The sequence below is a fragment of the Equus quagga genome, chromosome 5, assembly GCF_021613505.1.
Source record: "Equus quagga isolate Etosha38 chromosome 5, UCLA_HA_Equagga_1.0, whole genome shotgun sequence".
Taxonomy (NCBI): Eukaryota; Metazoa; Chordata; class Mammalia; order Perissodactyla; family Equidae; genus Equus; species Equus quagga.
This window is the reverse complement of record NC_060271.1, coordinates 111,827,411-111,846,959: the sequence shown is the minus strand read 5'-3', so window position 1 is coordinate 111,846,959 and position 19,549 is coordinate 111,827,411. Positions and strand designations below refer to the sequence as shown.

The 19,549-nt window shown below is 37.7% G+C and overlaps 1 protein-coding gene across 10 annotated transcripts in view; it reads left to right on the top strand.

Annotated features, from left to right (window-relative positions):
* LTBP1 (latent transforming growth factor beta binding protein 1) overlaps positions 1–19,549 on the top strand; it is a 383,440-nt gene that overhangs the window by 214,382 nt on the left and 149,509 nt on the right. For all 10 annotated transcript variants that reach the window (XM_046660943.1, XM_046660948.1, XM_046660942.1 and 7 more), the window contains 2 exons: positions 2,677–2,779; positions 6,897–6,968. In XM_046660943.1, the coding sequence (XP_046516899.1) occupies positions 2,677–2,779; positions 6,897–6,968 (175 nt within the window). The remainder of the gene's footprint in view (positions 1–2,676; positions 2,780–6,896; positions 6,969–19,549) is intronic.

The following is a 19,549-nucleotide window of genomic DNA, read 5'->3' as shown; positions in this document are numbered from 1 at the left end:
TTTCCTCTAGATACATCTACATCCAGGTAAAACCTAGTGGTTTTGGGTTGACTCTTCTGTGAGAGCCCTGCATATTGCCACAAGGATCTCTCCGGGGGAGTTTCTGGCTACACATGAAGTCTCTTCGTAGTTAAATAACTCAAGGGGCATACGTGAAACTTTGTGCCTTGTTAGAAGCCTAGCTTCATCCCTTGCAGTCTATTCTCGTACTGTGCAGACCCAGTTTTGAGAAGAACACACAGTGTCGTGGTACCACCTACACTGCCATTTATTTAATCGATTTGGATGGCTTGTGCTGCTCTTGGCTGTGGACCTGCAAAAACAAAGCCATGGGATAAAGCAGCCTGAATTCTGTAATGAAAACCTTGTACCTTTTTTGAGACCTGGTAGAGAGAAATGATTTATTTTTGCCCTACCAAATAAAACATTCTAGGAATCCAAGGTGAAAATTGGATTTTAACTGCTACTAAAATCTTGAGCATATAAAATCAGCAAGTGTTGAGAGTTTTGCTTGATTAAGAGAAGAATCTAAAGAGTCTGGTACAAGAATGAGCTACATATGATGTGCACTGGTGTCTTACATTAATCTGATTGATAAAACTGGAAATAAACATCAAGCGCACTTGGGCAGCAGATTGCAACAGTGGAGACTTCTGTGTTCTTAATATAATCATTTTGTTTCCAGTCTTATGCCTGGAGCATTCTTCTTCCGTGCTTCATATTTCAGATTTAAGCCTTCTGTGATTAAGCTGAAGGAGTCTGGAAACTACCTGAATCCAGCCAGTACGTGCTTTTCTTCTCTCAGGTTCTCATTTGATCGTGTGTTCACTCTTCCTTCCCTTCTCATCTTCTCTCCTCTCCCCCTCTCATCATACACTGTTTTTGGAGAGCACACAACGTCCTGTCAAAATTATTAAAAGCCATCAAAACCTAAGGACTTGAAAGCTATGATGTAACTGAAACTTCATTAATTGTGCTGGGCCTTCTCTGGTTTTGTTTTACAATTTGGACATGTAGACGCTTAGAGCCTCATTCAGAATGTTGCGTGCCTGGACCCGGCGGGAAAGAAGCACTGTCGCTGGAGGCCTGCCAGGTGACTGGTATCTGCTGCCTGCTGCCCTTCTAAGGGTCACCACCTGCCCGGTGGTGTCACTGGATTCCGCTCACTGGCCTGGGCGCGTCTGCTGACTTCCGTTGGTTTTCACAGGCCACTGCTCGCCTGGGTGGGCTGCAACTAGTTTGTTTGTTCCTTTCTTCCCTCAATCAGTCAGTATTTGTTGAGCATTTTCAACGTGTCCTGTGGATTGAGATATAAAGATAAAGAAGATATGTCTGTATTTAATTAAAATGCATAGCACAGGCAGCAGAACTGTGTAGAAAATGCCCAGGAGGAACTCACTGAAACTGAGGAGACACGAGGTTTCACAGTGACGGTTCTTCAGAGCTGGGGCTCATGGCATAAAAGAAAGTTAATCTGGGCAAAGGAAAAAGGAGGGGTGTTCCAGAGAGAAGAAACAGCTTTTGGAAAGACACAGTTTGTTCGGAAAATAAGGGGTCTTTTGGTGTGCCTGAAGGATGGAGGTAGAGAAGTGGAGGCGACAGAGAGAAAGTCAAAAAGATTGTCTAGGGCAGGAATAGGAAAGACCTTATATATCGTACTGGGGAATTTGTAGTCTTCAGACAGTAGAGAGTCACTGAAGGTTTTTAAACAGAGTAGTAATGTCATCAGATTTGTCTTTGGAAAGATGGCGCTGGAAACCGTTGGGAGGAATTTGTAGAGGTTGAAGCGGAGGAAGGCAGAGTGACCCCTTAGATCTGGAGGCTGGGCTTAGCCTACTGAGTGGGGATGGAGAGTCATCTGGCCCTCCCTGCACGATTGGCCTTGGGATCAGCACACAGAGTGGATCTGTTTTCCTATACCCTTCCCAACCTCGGTGAGTTGGTCTAACTTTAGGCCCCTGCCTCTTCAGCCTCTTCTTACCTCCTCCGGTTAGCCGGATGAGATGGGTTTTTACATTTGACAACTTGTGTTGCTCCAATAGCCTCTAAGCTTGGCTGTTATGCCTGCTGGCCTTGCTTAAATTTGCCAACACCTTCTCAGCTTGGCTGACCTCCCTGGGTCAGACCACTTGGCTGCCTGGAGGCTTCCTTTCTGCCAGAGCTGATCTGGCTCAGCCCATGATCTTTTTTTTTATCGTCCTTTCCTATCCTGTCCCTGCCCAGGCCTTGGTGTTATAGGAAGATGGAAAGCCTCTTGTGCGTGGGACCTATGCTGCATTGTCAGGGTTTACACACATGCCACACCCTTATACCTCTGTTTCCTGATGATCCACAGCAGAGATTCAAAAAGTTTATAGTGATATTTTAAGTTTTGAGGTTCTCATTAAGAAAAAAAAGGCATTGAAACTTAAATTTTATAAAGTGCTCTGAGCAGTGACAGATTTTCATAAGACTAAAATTGCCAAGAAGCTCTTGGAAATGTGCTTGTTCATTTTAGTATCGTATTGATTCTATTCTGGTGTTTTGTTTAGTAGTTTTAGAGGTTTTGCTTTTCCTCTCTAATTGTGTCGATAACAAGGGAACTCTTTTATAATGTGACTGTGAAGCCTAGCCATGCTCCAGAGCTGGGCATCGTGCAATCAATTAACCTTCATATTTCACACCTCATCATTGCAGTGTGGCAAAGCGCTCCCTGGCCTTTCAAAGCAGGAGGACTGCTGTGGAACTGTGGGTACCTCCTGGGGCTTTAACAAATGCCTGAAGTGCCCCAAGAAGCCGTGTAAGTGATGTTTCATCATTCTTTTGCAGATTAATGTAGCATATCTGTTTCCTTATGATTACCGTTTTAATGGTGACACATTAGACTTTCCAAGAACTCTTATTGAATTATAGAATGTAGTGCTGTAATTTGCCTTTCCAGAGACCTGGCAAGTCTGAGGAAGCTTTCATATCAATTCTGTTTTTTAGTAAGCCTTGTTATCATTTGCCTTCTCCAGTTGGAGTACTTACTTAAAATCTTTTAAGAGGTGATAAACTAAAATGAGCTTTTTTTGCTCAGGTGAAGAGAAAATAAGATGTCTCTTAAAAAATGATAATTAAATGTGGTAAATCCTATAAAAAGTCAGTGCAATTATTGTTTCTTAGAGTAAATTCCTTAAATGAAAATCTTAATAGCCACAACTTCTCTTGTGGTTTTTGTTATACTGTAAGTTTTCAAATTTTGCTCAAAAAATCTAAAGTGGGGAAATGATTGCTGATTTGTGAAAGAGAAATTTATAATCACTAGGACACAGTATTTTCCCTTTTCTTCTTAGTCACTCCTTTTATATGGTCACAGTTCTCAGTGACATGAATCTGTATTGACACCAGCAGACTTTGATTGGTCTATAAAGTCTGTTTTTCAGAACCCCTTGATTTGAATAAATCCAGATTTACATCTTTCTGTTACTTTCTTCCCAATTATAGTTTGTATTTTTAGTTTTTGAATGTAGCATTAATTCTGGATAACTGATCTCTAATAAATATTTTTTTGAAAGGCAGAGGTAACTTGTTTTGAGTTTTTTTTACACTTATTCATCATGTTTCTGCCAAGAAAGCAAGGGATATTTTTCTCAGTCATCTTCCTTTGCCTTGTATAACTGAGGATTTTTATAGTTGTTTTTTATACTTTATGCTGCAAGGAATTTTTCATTTGCTTCATTTGGATAATTTTTATTTCTCTTCTTAAACATCTGTTGATTTGATTGATCTTCTCAACTGCCTTTTTAAACCTCTCTGTAAAATTTAGAACCTGCCATCTTGGAATCACCACTCCGTATGTCTTTCTTATACTGTCTGTTCTTCCATCGTCAAAATTGATTATATCTTATTTGGACTTCCTTGTCTCTCAGACCTACATTTTCTCTAAATCTTATGCCTAAAATTTCACTTATTTTGTTTCTCTTGCTCATATCTCCATTTAGAGGACCAATTTATGGAAACATCCACTAAGTTTCTGATAATTAATGAACTCTTCATTTAGGGAGAAAAAGCCACGCAGATGAGGACATTCAGTACTGAGAGAATGTCCCCAATGGGCTTTCTACGCTGATTTGATAATGATTTCCAATGTGGACTTCCAGCAAGGGGGTTGAGTGTGATGGTCCTTCCTCACTGAAAGATGCATTTGCCTAAAATGATTCTGGCAATCCAACCAAAGGGCTATCTGGGAGACATTTGGTACGATTTAAAGAGCATGGAGTTTGGAGTTAGGTAGACCTGAGATTGACTCCCAGCTCTGTCATTTGCTGTTGAGTCTTATGGATCATGAAACAAGAGCCTGTATCTATAATTGAAAAGGCATGGCTTTTTTTTTATTTTTTCTAACTGCCTACTCTTGATTTACTGTATAAGTTTTCTGTAGGAGTATTGCAGAGAGCACTATGTTTCCCACTGCTAGGTCTAAGGACTGAAAGAAGAGAAGTCCAGTTCTTACGCCTTCGTTTTGGGGCTAAGTTTATGTTCTCTTAATACTTTTTCCATCTTATCTCTTATTTTTCTTTTTCGTTTCTCCCCTTCTCTCTGTCCTTTTGCTTAGCTCCTTATCGTTCCTCTCTTTTCAAAATCCCAAAGTTGCAAGGCAGAAGTTATGGGTAAAGGGAATCCTAGTTGTTTTTGTTTGTTTCTTTTAATCCCTAACTTCTGCTCCTGACCTTTTGTCATTTTTACCTGGAATTGTATCATCTGAGCATAAATTCACTGGTTTATACAGTTTTATTAACTCTAATTTAATGCTGATATAATTTAAGTAGAATGTGAAAGTATGAAGTTGCTATCACTTTTAACTAAATGCGATCAAAATAAATTCCTATGTTGGCTCATTTAATGTATATAATTGAAGAGATTGATTCTACTTAAGCAAGGGCAGTGTGGATTGTGAATGAAATAAACTAGTGATGTCTTGACATTTACTCCGTTTGTGCTGTTCTAAGTGACTCATTCCCAAGAAACACACTCAGGGTCACATTCTTCCTGTGTCATTTAAAAACTTTCCTTTCCTTGGTTGGTCCTACTCTCTAAATCATATTCATTTTGGAAGAGAGCAGACTTTCCTTGGCTTTATATGCTATGGTTTTGTGTTCCATGCCTTTTTTTTCTCACTCAAAGTAGTTCAGACTTCAGTTTTCAAATGGCTTTTATTTACTGTTCGAAGTTTTTGTTTAGCCGCATACAGAAAGACCTTTCATTGTTGATTAGTTTTGACTGTGAAAACTTAATTTTAAATCTGAAAATGATTTCATTAAGTAGTCTGTAATCTATTAAAAATGTACTTAGCATGAACAAGTCATTTGTCCTTTAAAAGTTTTTAGAAGAAAATTAACACCAAATCCTGAGCTGAGGAAGACTTTGGTCTGGCTCTCTGCCTTGAGGTAGATGACGTAAAAGTTTTTGAACGAGATCTTCTCTCTCTTTTGCCTTTGGACTATTCACAGACAGAGATCCCACAATCTCTGGAGGCACCCTGCTCCAGAGTGTCTTTGTTATGTGGGACAAGACTAGACATTCGGCCAAGGTGTTGAATGGGGTGACTCCCCACGTGCTAGCCTCTCTCTTCTTTTAATTCACTCTTCTGAGGCTCCTTGCTTTAACTGTTTTCTGGTCTTCAGAAGGCCCTGAAGAGAGGGGAAATACGGCAAAGAAAGGAAGTGAAGGAGAGGAACGTTGCTAGTAAATATTCATGCTGTTCCATTAGTGATGAGAATAAAGAGCCTGTGTTAGGGGCAAAATAATTTTATTTTCCAATGGAAATTTCCTTTTTACTTTCAGCTTTCTCTTTTCACTCCTTGTTCAGGTCATTTTGGTGGCCTAAGCATCCATCCTATTTTGATTACAGTCCATTTTCTATGGCTCATTATCTTCTTATAAATTATTCTTGATAAAATACCTTATTGCAGGAAATAACAATGACAGCTGTCATTTAGTGAGTGCTTACTTTTGTCAGGCACTCTGGTAGGCATTTTGCATAAATTATTGCTAAACTCCACCACAACCCTGACCTGTTCAGTAGATGTAAATACTCCCATTGTACAGAATTGCCATTTGAAATCCAGGAAGCTTGTCTCCCGAGGGTGCAGAGTTTATTGGTAGGCAGAGCCAAGATTTGAACCTCAATCTGCTTGGTCCCAGAACTTAATGCTGTATCCACTATGCCAAAAAGTCTCTCAGGTCTCACTTGAGAGAATCAGAATTTCAGTGAAGAGGGTTTGTTTATAAATTGGTGACTGCAACATTTGTATTGTTGATAAGTTTCCTGAGTGATGAGCCATACAACTGGTGACATCTCCTGGCTTCCTCTCATCACCACCTGTCCTTCTCAGATTCATAGTAGTAAGAATCAGCTCATAACTAGCATATGTGAGCCTGTAATTAAGGTGAGCGTATAATTTATTAACTAAACTGGGACACTTTTGAGAGTGAAATGGAGTGTTATTAATGAACTTTGTCAAGTAACCAGCATAACCCAGGACTGTCCCAGGCAGACCAGGACATAATGTAGTCTCCCTACCTATGATAAGAAAATTCAAATGTCTGCAGTAAATCACTGGGGAGAAATAGATCCTTTGTAATATAAATAATGAATCACAAATTGGAAGAAAATATAAAACAGTCTTATGATTTTTTTCAATTGTCAGTAAATCTTGATTATGTTAACTAATTGGGACTCTATCTATTGTGAAATATCAAGTATACTGAAAAACAAGGATAATGTGAAAGAAATTTGATATATGTTGAATTGATATCTTAGAAATGAATACAACCACTGATACCTTAAATGGCTTTGGTTATCACATATAGTAGTTTAGGATTGTAAGAATTTAAACTAAGCATGTAACCAAGAATTATTTCTTCCCTTACAGCTTATCATGGGTATAACCAAATGATGGAATGTCTACAAGGTTATAAGCGGGTTAACAACACCTTTTGTCAAGGTAAGGTTAACTGAATTCATTGGTGTGAATTCAGCAGTTGTTTTGGCTTTTTAGAAACCTGAGTTGTTTTGCTCATTAGCCTAGCATGTGAAGGTCGTACAGTGAACCACATCCTGCTCATCCATTTAGCTATAAGGAAATACAGAGATTTAGTGTATGGTTGCTGGAATTGCTTCACTACCATTTAAACTTTGTGCGACTTTTTTCCCTTCTATTAATTTGCGATGAAATCCACAGGAGGTTGGTTTACATTATGGAGCACCGTGTGGTTCCATGCCAGTCACCTGTTATGCATGCACAGGCACATGCTTGTGTACACATGAGCACACACGTGTACCTAGCAGGACTGCTTCTTGGCTGACACATGATTTGGCAGCAGAATTCTCTTTTTTTCCTCTCGTCAGAATGTTGCTGGCCACCTTGAAATATTCAGGTATTAAATAGCAGAGTGAACGCATTTCCTAAGCAACAGGTAAAACTGTAGCTAAAGGTGAAATGCCCTGAGTGCTTTCGCTCAATTTCTTTTGAACCGTACAGCTGAGTTGTACAAGCAGGGAGAGCCTCAGATCACTTAGCTCTGTCTGCACTTTACAAATGAAGACATTCTAGTCCAGACGGGTTGAGTGACTTTTCTGTGGCTAAATAGAGCTGAGGTTGTAATGCTGGTTTGTTTACCAATGCCTAGTTTAGTACCCATATGTGATATCAAATTTTGTTTCAGTTACTTTGTGAGGTGTTCAATTAATGCTTCTAATTTCTCCTTGCGTGTCTAGAATGAAGGTGTTATTAGTAATTTGGAAACATGGGTACATTGAAATAAACAGAAGAGTCTTCCAAGAGTCTTATTGAACCAAAAGCCTTGTCTAGAACACAGCATGTGTCTCCTGACTTGTAGTCTGGGGCTCTATATCCTTGACCAGTATATGTTTATAGGACAGAGTAGATTAAGGTAATGATGCCAAAAAGAAAAAAAAAAAAGAAAAGAAGATTAATCCCAATTAAAATGGTTCATGTCAAAGGAATATCTTAGTTACCTGAGAATTTTCCCAAGTAAATTGTCTGTTCCTTGCTGCATTTGTTGAACTTTTATGATTTGTAGAGCTTTTCTTTGGAAACGCACTTAAGTATACCATGTCTTTAAAAAGTTTGGCCTTCGACCATTATAAGCCCTCATCATATGTGGAAGAATGCTGGGTAAGTTACAATTAACTGCTCAAGGAGAGGGCACCCGAGACACTTCTTGAGAAATATCTGCAAACCTTAGTAACATGGGAGTAATGGATTAATCAACATTATTTAAGAATCAGAATTTAAGATGATATTAAGAGATGGTATTAAATGGATGGAAGATTGGATTAAATGGATGGAAGAATTAATAGGTTAAATGAGTGACTAGATGGCTAAGTGTATATTCTACAGTGTAAACTAAGTTATTATTTTACAGATCTGACTGAAAATCTATATAAAAAGCCCTAGCCCATTTTTAGGATGCATTAGTAGAAGCAGAATGAGCAGAGAGCATTGTAAGTAACAACCTCATGCTCTGCCAGTCAGACTGAGTGTGGGGTTTGGGTATTCGGTGTTCATCGTCTTTTGGCTAATAAGGTCAACCAAGCTTGTGAAGGGCCTGGGAACAAGAGAATGTTTAGCCTGGACAAGTGCAGACTGAAGAGAAATATAAAGGCTGCCTTATGAACATACCTTTAAATGTTTGTAAATATGTCTTTAATGTTTAATTAACTGTCCTGTGAAACAAGACATAATTTTATGAGTTGCTTCAAAAGCCAAAAGTCAATAGGATGGAGTTACAAGAAGGCATATTGACAACAACTTCAAGCAAATCTTTTCAGTGGAATACAGTTCCCCAACATCGTACTGAAATGCCCTTGAAAGTACTGAGCTTCCTGCAGGTAGAGGTGATCCAACAGATACTTAGTAACTATTGGCTAGGGATGCTACATGGAATTTCTATCCTGTGCAGTACTTAAAGTTAGATGACTCTGTAGGTACATTCCAGTTCTCTGATGCTATCATTGGTCTGTTGCCTGGGATAGAGGCTGTGCATGAGAGGAAAGAAATGACGTCTTGGTCTGTCACACAAGTTTTAGCCCCTAGAAATACAGTTTTCTGTGATTAGGCATATCTGCTTGCTCCATTAGACTGTACACAGGGAAGGATCCTTATTTAGCCTTCACTGTTCCAATCCTACATGGTTAATTGTTAGATACTCTCCAGAATGTCAGATGCTAATAATTTCTCTGAATGTCAAATGATGAAGAATACACTTGTTTCTTTGGGTGGGGGCGGATTTGGACATTATGAATCCCAATTGGAAATTGAGACACAGAGAGAGTAAGTAACTTTCCCAAGATCACACAGATATTAAGAGGCCTAGCCAGGATTAAACTCCCAAACCACCTCTGTTTCTATGTGCAGCATAGTCTCCTTTACCATTTTATATTTATCTGCAAAGTATTACTAATGTAGATGCTAGGTAATTAGAACAGGAGAAATGCCTCTGTTTTGAGAGCTAATAGAAGTCCAAGCAATTAATATTAACTTGGTTTTGTTTAATAAGAAAGGCTGGTTATCCAATATATTCCTTTTACTAGCTGGTTTAAGGATCTAACAGTTCATATTCATAAAAATACCACTGTAGAAGTGAAAGTGAAAATTTGCAAGTAATCACTTGCTATCTCATTTAGAAAAATAGAATGGAGACTCCTTTAAATAATTGTTTGAGTTTTGTTTTATTTTCCTCTCCTGCTATGGCTGGTATGGAGAGACCTGTAGCAAGTTTTGTTCATACTGAGCACGTCAAATGGTTCCACCTCCATCAGTTGCACTGATGGTCAGTAACACCAAATCCCGGCTTATGTTTGTCTCAGGAGGATATTTGCAAAACAAACGTTAGGCTTTTTGGCATGGATTCTCGAATTAAGTATCACAGAAAATTCTGTTTCATGGTGCCTCAAGGAAGCACCACTAAATTACATGACAGAGAAGATTGACTCAGAAAATAATATGATTTCATTCAGCATAATCTGTTGAAATTGCTTTTGAGAGAACGGCTTAATTTCACTCCCTTTGTGATATTATGGGTCAGTAAAATTAAATGGAACTTTCTCACATTACATATGTACACTCGATTTTCCTAGAGCCTTGAAGCTTTTTGAGTTTGTTATCCTAAAGTTTTTCAGAAGGAGCCCATTACGCGTCTAATCACTTGTGCATTCCACATTGTTCTTACAGTTTAATGTCCTCTCAGTTTACAAAGCGCGTTTAAAATTAAAATGATTAATAACTAGAATTACATTATTTCCTTCAACTAAGTGAACTAATGTCCTGAAACAACTTTTACTAATGTGCGCTCAGTAACAAAGAACCAACTGTGCACAAGTTAATTTGAGGAGCTTTCAAATAATTGCCCTCAAAGTTGGTTTTTTTCTCCTCTCTAGCAGTGCTGCAATTATCTTTTCAAAGGAATGATTTATTGCGTATACACACATGGAGCTCTAAAACCTGCCTCGCTACCCTCAACATTATGGAAGTGTTATAATTTGCTTCATTTATCATCAAAAACAATACAGTTATTTCCTGGTGGATCTAGAGTGGCATTCATCATTTGTCATTTGATTATTATGCTAGAGGTTTTATGTAGAACGAGGATTAAATAATACTTCATGGAAAGGGTGATAATAAGAACTCCTATTTTCCTGCTTCTCTGCCCTAAAGCTCAGTCCTTCCCTGTGTTCTGAGTATTCTCACGTGCCCATAACTTTGCCACAAGATAAGTGAGGTCTTAAATTAGGTGTAAATCTGTTTTAAAGATAGAATTTGTTTCTGAAAGTACTTGGGGACCAATCTATTGAGTGAAATCTTTTACTAAAAGCAAATCTTTCTTTTGACATACTAAAATCACCAATTCATGAGTTTATAGGTATAAAATCAACTTAGCAGCATTCTCTACATTTTTAACCTGTGTCTAGTTGCAGTGGACAGTGCCAAAATACATAAGTAGAAGATATCTACACTCTGATAATCCAGTGTGTATATATGCCTTTTTCATAGATAATCTTGAAAACCTTTTGAAATAGTCAATATTCCACAAACATTAATTGGCAGGGCACTCCTGAGCTCCAGACTGAGGATACGTGATGAATAATGAATAAGACATTGTTCCTGCCCTTGGATTTAGTGTAATTAAATCAGTTTGAATCAGCAGGATGCAATTTGCTTTATTCACTCTCCCAGCTAGCTGAGTTTTAGCTGACTCCAGATGAGCCTGTTAAAGCAAATATGAAAGAGCTGTCCACATAACTTTCTTTTGGCGTCATTTTATTACACCGGTTGTTCTTTAATAAAATAAATTTATAAAACAGATACATTAGGGCCCACTAATACTCATTACCAAAACTTTCATCGTAGAATTCCATTTAGATAGAAAGCTCCCTAAAGTGCATCTGAAACCAAATTTTATTTGGACCATAGAAAAGATAATGCACATTCTTTTGGAAGAGCACATCCCATGAAATGGGACTCACCAGTCCTGATTAATATTACACATAAGTAAGCCATTCATGGGATCTTTTGGTTATGAAGAGCTTGCCTAGACTGTAGCTTGTGTTTCAGACCTCTAATGATTACCAAAAAAAAAAAAAAAAAAGATTGTGGCTGCTGTACGGTGAGCTCATAGAAGAAGACTGGTCTTTTTGCTTTGAGAAGACTAGAAAGTGCAGGTGAGACCTTCAAAAAAAACCCACTCAGTTGGAGAAAAGAATGTGGCCTGTGGCATAGTGCCAGGTTCAAACGCGTAGGGCGGGATGAAGTGATTCATAACTTTAAGGCAAGGTTCTTAACAATTAATTGCATGTACCATTTATAATATAAGTGGCCTTGTGGAACACGCTGGAAAAACAGTTATTGGATTTACATTTCTTTTAACATGGAAATGTTCAAAAGCCATTATGACAACTTTTGTGTGTTTAAAAGAAAACAGATTTGTGGCTTAGACAAAGGACATCATTTTAGTTATTTTCAAAGGTATAATTAAAGTAAGTCTAGAAAGTTCTTTTTCCATATAGTTAATAGTTAAGTGAATTTACTGACATTTTATCAGTTTTGCATTCTTGTATCCTGTGCTTGCTTTTTGGGTTCACCTTTTCTTTTGAGGTAGGTTTGCCACATAAAAGACAGGACACCCTGTTAAATCTGAATTTCAAGTAAATAGCAAATAATTTGGGACCTAACTTGCACTAAAAAGTATTCGTTGTTTGTCTGACATTCACATTTTACTGGGTGTCCTGTATTTTTATTGGCTGAGTCTGTATCTTTAGAGAGAGTCACTGGGAAGTACGTACTTACATGTCTGAAAGTATCTTTATTTTGAGCTCATTCTGTTATGAGACTCATCGGGTGTGCACTTCTAGGTTAACAGTTGTTTTCCAACAATACTTTTGACTGTTACGCTAGTGTCTTCTGACTTCTATCTTTTTGGTGCTTTTCCCTTTGTATATAATCTGTCATTCTCTCTTTTGAGATAGTCTCTTGGTTCTTTATGTTCTGTAGTTTTTTCATGATGCGTCTATATTTAGATTTATCTTGATTTTACTCAGTAGACAGTATATTGTTAATCTGAAAACCTGTGTCTTTCTTCAAATTTGAAAAATGATCGCCCATTTTCTCTTCAAATATTGCTTCTCCACCATGCCTTTCAGCCAAAACTCCTATTGGACAAGTGTTGGCGCCTTTCTATTTTTCATGCCTCTTAACAAGTCTTTTGTGTTTTTATACTCTTGTCTTTTTTGCTGCATTATGGACGAATTCCTTGGTTACATCTTCCAACTTTCAAATTCCTGCTTTACTTTGCCCATCTAGACTTTATCCCATCTGTTACATTTTTAATTGTAAGACTGTTTTTCATGTCTAAGGTTTCTAATTATTTTACATAGCTACCTTTTCTTGTTTTATTTTTTTTTAATGCGTTCATTCATTTAACTTTTTAAGCATGCTAAGAATCTTTAAAAATCTTTGTGAGAACATTTTATGAAACTACTCGGATCTGGAGAATATTCCTGTTCCAATCGTTGACCTCGTTTGCTTTCTTTGCATTAGATTTTTTGACTGAGTTTGTAGGTTCACTCTGAATTGGAAGTTTATTTTCATTTTCCTCATCCCTTATCTTCTCCTATTTATGGTCCCTAAGTCTAAAGCTAGATTAGAATGTTAGTTCCTACCTCAGAGGGATTTTTGGTGATATTGTCCCAGATTTCAGTTGCTGAGGAGGAGTGTTTTTGCACAGGTACTTTTAGTTTCTTACCCTCAGTTAGTAACTCCTGGTTGTCCCTGCTCCTTTCTAGACAACCGACCCAGAGGTTCAGTGGCCCTACCCACTACCATGTACTTCTCTACCATTTCAGGTTCACTGGGATGATTATCTTGTTGGGTTTTTTTAAAATTTTCTTTTAGAATTTATCATTGCTATAGGTTTGGAACAGGGGGAGAATGCCGAAGCATGAACTTACTGGGTTGCTCTTCTTTAACATTTATCCATATCAGGACTTATTTTTTTTTAAATTAAGAAAAATCAACATTGTAATATAGTGTTAAACTGAGATATATGTATTTTAAATTATTTGAGGATATTGAAAAGCTTTTCATAAAAAATTTCAGATTATATAATCTGTTATCCACAGGTAAATTCTTTTTACCTGTTGTAATTAAGCAGCCTGTCAAGGTAAACTTGGTGACCATCTGCTGTTCACTCACTCACTCATTTTACAGATATTTAATGACGACTTAAGTAGGGGTACTCTGAGAAATATAGAGTATAATAAGACCAAATTCCTACCCTTAAGAAGATCACTGTTCTCACATATAATTAAGAAATCAAGGCAGCATGTAGTAAGTGCTATATGAAGTGAACCGAACACTGCAATTGCAGAGGAAAGAAAGTTCCTATTTAGTTAGAAAATCACAGATAGCATTTAAAAACATATTCCTTAAAAAAAAACCACATTGTCTTTCCTATTTATAAGATAACTCATCCCTATTGTTTAAAATTTAGAAACTAGAGAAACATATAAAGGAAAAAATTACCATCTCCTATAAAAATTGATATGTTTCTTGCCAATTGTATTTTTGGGTATAGAAATTTGAAATGATATTTCATGGATAGCTGTGAAAACTATTTTTTTACTTAAAGTATAATGAACACATTCTGTGTGTTATTAAATAATCTAAAAATTATTGTAATGCTGATATAGTGTCCCAGTTAATAGATATAGAATAATTCATTTAACCACGCCCCTGAAGTTGGATTTTCAGGTGTTTCTAATATTCCTTGGTATATATAGTGTTGTCAGGGGCATACTTGACCAAAAACCTCCATGTGAATCTATGATTTACGTTAGAAGAGAAATTACTTGTTTCCAGGCTTTGCTTCATCCAGCGCACGCTCCCTTTCAGGGAGGATGTACAATTTCTCTTCCCACTAGCAGCAGAGAGCCCATTGACTGTAATCCCTTCTCTCTTATTTCCTTTTCTTTACAAAAAGGGCTGTTAAATGGTATTTTTTTTTTTTTTCCACATGGGCTTTGCACATTTCTATTTAGGCTTTCCCCCAGCAATTTTCTCTTGAATATTGCTGTGAGCAAGATTGTAATTTTGTAAATATTTATTGTCATATTGGAAGTAACTGTGATTGGTTTTAATGATTTTTTCTGAGTTTTCTATGTAGGGATAATTTTACTTCCCAGTAATTTGGGAAAGATGATGATGGGGTGGGAAAGTTATCAGGGCTGGAAGAAACTAAGACACAGGTTTGGGACAGCACTGCCGGGCTTGTGCCTGCTGAATCCTGCAGGTGTAGCTGAGGGTGGATGATAAGACTGTAAAGGTATTTGGGGGGACCCGGAATGAATTTGAAATTTGTTTGGTACAGTGCCTAGTGACTCATGAGTGTCAGCTTCTTTCAAGATTTTATTTTAAATAGATGAGAAGTTGATATATTTTGTTAATTATGTTATTACACTGACATTTCTGGTTTACTTTAAAGGTTTTGGAGTGAGATACAATTTTCATGGAGCTAAGATAAATGTCTCTAAATTAGTAGTGAGTGCTATGTACTCACTTTGCCTCCATTTTTCCCATCCTCTCTCCCTCCTTTCATCTTCCTCTCTATACCCCTGTCTCAAGGTTCACCCACCTTATTCAGGGCCTTCATCTTGGAGTAGTGGTAACAGTACAAGGAAGGCAGCGACGCTCTATAGACACAAATATGTTTTTATTGACAATGATCTTACACAGCAAGTGACATAAGTGTTCTGTTTCCCAAGTTCTCCAGCACTCAGGCCCAGTTTAACCCTTTTATACGTCACCTAGGTCCTGCCTCTAGTAATCTTATATTCTTACCCAATTTTTCCCCAGACTTTCTCTCAAAGTGGAACTAGCTAGACCAGCTGCTGCTCTGTTTCTGACTACTCTTGATTTTATTTACATGAGGCTTATCTCCTTATGGTGTTACTTGCATAAGAATAAGTTGATAATTTTCTCTTTTCTAATACTAATAATAATAAATTAATTAATAATAAATTTCCTTTTCGGTCATTATTGCCTACACATCTTTTTATCTACCTGTTTATGTACTTTGCTAACATTTATTGAATGCCTAATTAGTGGAACCTTTCCATTGGCTGCTTTAGGTATGTCATAATTCTCTTAGTAATTGTGAGTTATGTAGTGTTACCTTTTTTTTTATTATTATTAAAGATTTTTTTTTCCTTTTTCTCCCCAAAGCCCCCCAGTGCATAGCTGTATATTCTTTGTTGCGGGTCCACCTAGTTGTGGCATGTGGGACGCCACCTCAGCGTGGTCTGATGAGCAGTGCCATGTCTGCGCCCAGGATTTGAACCAATGAAACACTGGGCTGCCTGCAGTGGAGCTCGCGAACTTAGCCACTCGGCCATGGGGCCAGACCCCTTTTTTTTTTTTTTAACTTGTAATGAAACTGAGTCCTGAGGCTCAAAGAAATTAAGTAGTGGCAGATCCCATAGCTGGAGTGGGAGAATCTCCTCCTGAAGCCTGGGTTCCCCTCCCTGTGTCACTAATATTTATATAACAGTTTATAGTTTATGGAAGTACTTTTTCATGTCATTGATTCCTGACAACTGCACCTGCTTGTTATAGGTGGGAAGCCATGACTTAAAGCCTTGCTCGAGCATCAACAGTGGGAGTAATATTAGATGCTCATACTTTATCTAGATTGAACTATCCTATTAGGCTCTTTCAGTAGTTCCATTTAGAAATCAGAGTTCTCTGAACTTCATTGTTTATTTTTATAGCAAATTTTCTTATTTTAAATGTGTCCACTTTGTAGTTAAAATAAGAATTTTTCTCTCACATTATTAGCAAACCATTGTACCTTCACAGTTTTATCCTGAAGTCTTTAACAAGAAGAATGTTTATGCTTCTAGAGGATTTTATTTGTTTGTTTTTTAAGCCAGAATTCCTTTGGATTCTGAGGCACTCCCCTTCTGGTACCACCTCTTCTCCCTTCCCCTTAACATTTACTTCATAAAACAATCATGTACTATTTCTCACACTTGTAGGGGGTAACTGGGGAGTTTTGCTCTCCTGGGCCAGGGTCACTGATCTCACCCAGACTCAGTCATGGGTCTGTGATCAGCTGATGGGTGCCTGGGGCTGGATGGTCCAGAATGGCCTCAGCTGGGCTGGCTCAGCTCTCTTCCACACAGCTCCCATCTTCTAGGCAGCTAGCTAGGGTTGTTCTCATGGTAGCGGCAAGCTTCCAAGAGAAGGAGAGTGACACACTGTCACTTCCACTCTATTCTAGTGTCTGAAGGAAGTTGCAAGGCCAGCCTGCCATTCAGGGGATGAGGAAATAGACTCTGCCTCTTCCTGGGAAGAGCTACAAAGTCACGTAGCAAAGGCACTGAATACAAGGAGAGGTGGAGAATTTGGCCATTTAAAAAATCAGTCTATAACACTCTGATGATTTATACTGACCTAGCAAGTATAAGTGGATTTTGCTTGACATAAAAAAGAAATGAAGACCTTCATTGGTATTACTGTGAGGTCACTTTACATCTAAACTTAGAGCCGTATTGAGAAAGTATTGGTGAAAAAACATTATTCTGATGATTATATTCAAAATTGTGTAGTTAATTATATTTTTAGGTAAACTTTATCGATGTGTAACCTATGTATAGAACAATGTTCAGATTGCAGGGATATAGGTCAGTGAATTATCAGAAAGTGAACACAGTGGTGTAGTTATGACACAGGTCAAGAAAAGAACATTACCTGCACCCCACAATCCTCCTTTTGCCCCTTCCAAATCTTTTTCTCTCTCTTTTCTGGAAGTAATCACTATCCTGACTCCTACAAACATAGATCAATTTTGTTTTCTTATGAACTTTCAAATTATCCAGTATGTGTTCTTGTGTGCCTGGTTTCTTTCACTCAAGAGTATGTGGCCAATACCAATTTTCAATATGCAAAATTCTGGCTAAGGTAGTGATAACATCCATTGATGTTTTCATTTAAAATCTTTTCACTGCTTTTTTCCCTCCCTTCAACATGTTCTTCTCTGACTTCCCTGTGTATGCGGTATTCTCCACAGTTAGTGTTGTCTCTGAAGTTCCCTTAGTTCCATTATCATAGGAGAATTGATTGTTATAATGTTTATTTCTTTCTAGGAGGATATAGGGAATATGTATATGAGAGTGATGTAGATATAAAGATGAAACTTAGAAACCATTGTTCTTTCTATATATTTGGGAAATAATAGTAGAAAATCAATAGGTATGAACTAAGACTGAAGTCAACCAGACTTGATAATTCCATTCTTCAAGACATTTAAAAATGCTGAAAATTCTTTTTATTTAGCCTACCAGAGACTCATCACAATGTTCTGCTGTATTTAGTGATTTAGTCCGAGAAGCTGTGGGGTACTTAATGTGTTTCTGAATCATGTTTTACAATAGTCAGTGGCTAAGAGGGAATTGATAGATGTTTTATTGTTTTGAAGGGACTATTTTATTGTCCTGGGCATCTTCTTGGAACTCCTGCTGCAGTTTCTAATTTAAATAGACACAGTATTTTCGGTAAGAGTTTAAACAGTTTTTGATTTGGACCTGAGTATCATATTTCAGCTTTTACAAATCAAATTGGGATCCATTTTTATCCATTTTAGAATGGTTTTCTGATGAGTTCTCTTACTGTACTCATATCACTGGGATGGGATTCAAAAAGGAAGTGTGTGTTTATTTTATTCGCTTTTCTTCAGGAAAGACAGTGGCGAAGTGACTCATTAGCGCATTGTATTTTCCACTAGCTCTCTGACCTTAATCTCTGGGGCTATAAAAATCAATGAGAAGATGCCTATTGTATCATGAGTGATGAGGAAAGCCTATGATGGATTCATGTTACTGTGAATGTTTCAAGGAGAAATTAATGTAGTGTTTGTAGACTATAGTCAGGAATCCAAGACCAACAGTGACGTGTATGTTATTAGCAGCATCTTCCATGTGTAGCACACATGTATCAAGAAAGAAATACAAGCTGTTCTCTGGGCTCTGATAATTCTTTTATCATGTTACCATGAAACCAGAAGAATTGGAAGGAAGGAAGGGAATTGCTCCCACAGTGGTTTGCCTTCTTTCATTGAGCCCAGTGATCGAATCCATCCTATGATAGATTATCATTTTATAAAGATGGGATAGTTACAGGTTGGCAGGGGAGGCTATGGCAGCCCCGAGGCCTAGGTTGAAGCAAATATATCCACGAAGAGACTCGTACAGTAGTTTGCAGGGCCAGCCCCAGGGAGCAACATTTCACAAAATGTGCTCCACAGACCACCAATTCAGAGAGAGGTTAATAGATGGTGTGTGAAAAAGGGTTCCATGGCCAAATGTGTGGAAAACACCAAGTTAAACAAAGAAAGCCAAGAGTCCTTGCCAAAGGACTTCTTGGGGTCTTTAATGTTCTCATGTGTGTAGAATATACAGTGTTTCTCAAACATATTTGGCCACAGAACCCTTCTTTTAGCAGAATTCTCACAAAGCTTGTGTTTCATAGAAAATATCTTGGGTAAAACCGCTCTAGAACATTGGTCTCCAAACTTTTTTGTGCTCATTTATCTCCTAAAATAATTTTGAAAAACTTATGTGTTCACACATTTTTAAGCTGACATCTACGTTTTTTTCGTGAGAGATTAAACAAATGCAGTAGATTCATTTCTGGCATATTCGTATTAGATAATGTGCTTTAAACATGTTTTCACCAAAACCTTGGAGCTGCGGAGTTGGCTCATTCGGTCTATGAATAATGTCTGCCGTCTAACCGATTTGGCAAAGCCAGGCCTTCTTATGAAACAAATCAGACTTATCACTCTTCCTGTAACTCTCAGGAGAGAGATATTTGCGAATTGTTTATTTGTTTGGTGCCTTGGAGAATTTTACATTGTCAAGCAGTGTACCTAGAAAGCCCAGAAAGATTCCAGATGGGCAAGAGGTATGCCTTGACTTTGTAAAGACAAAGAAGGCGCTGAGTAAGGGAGA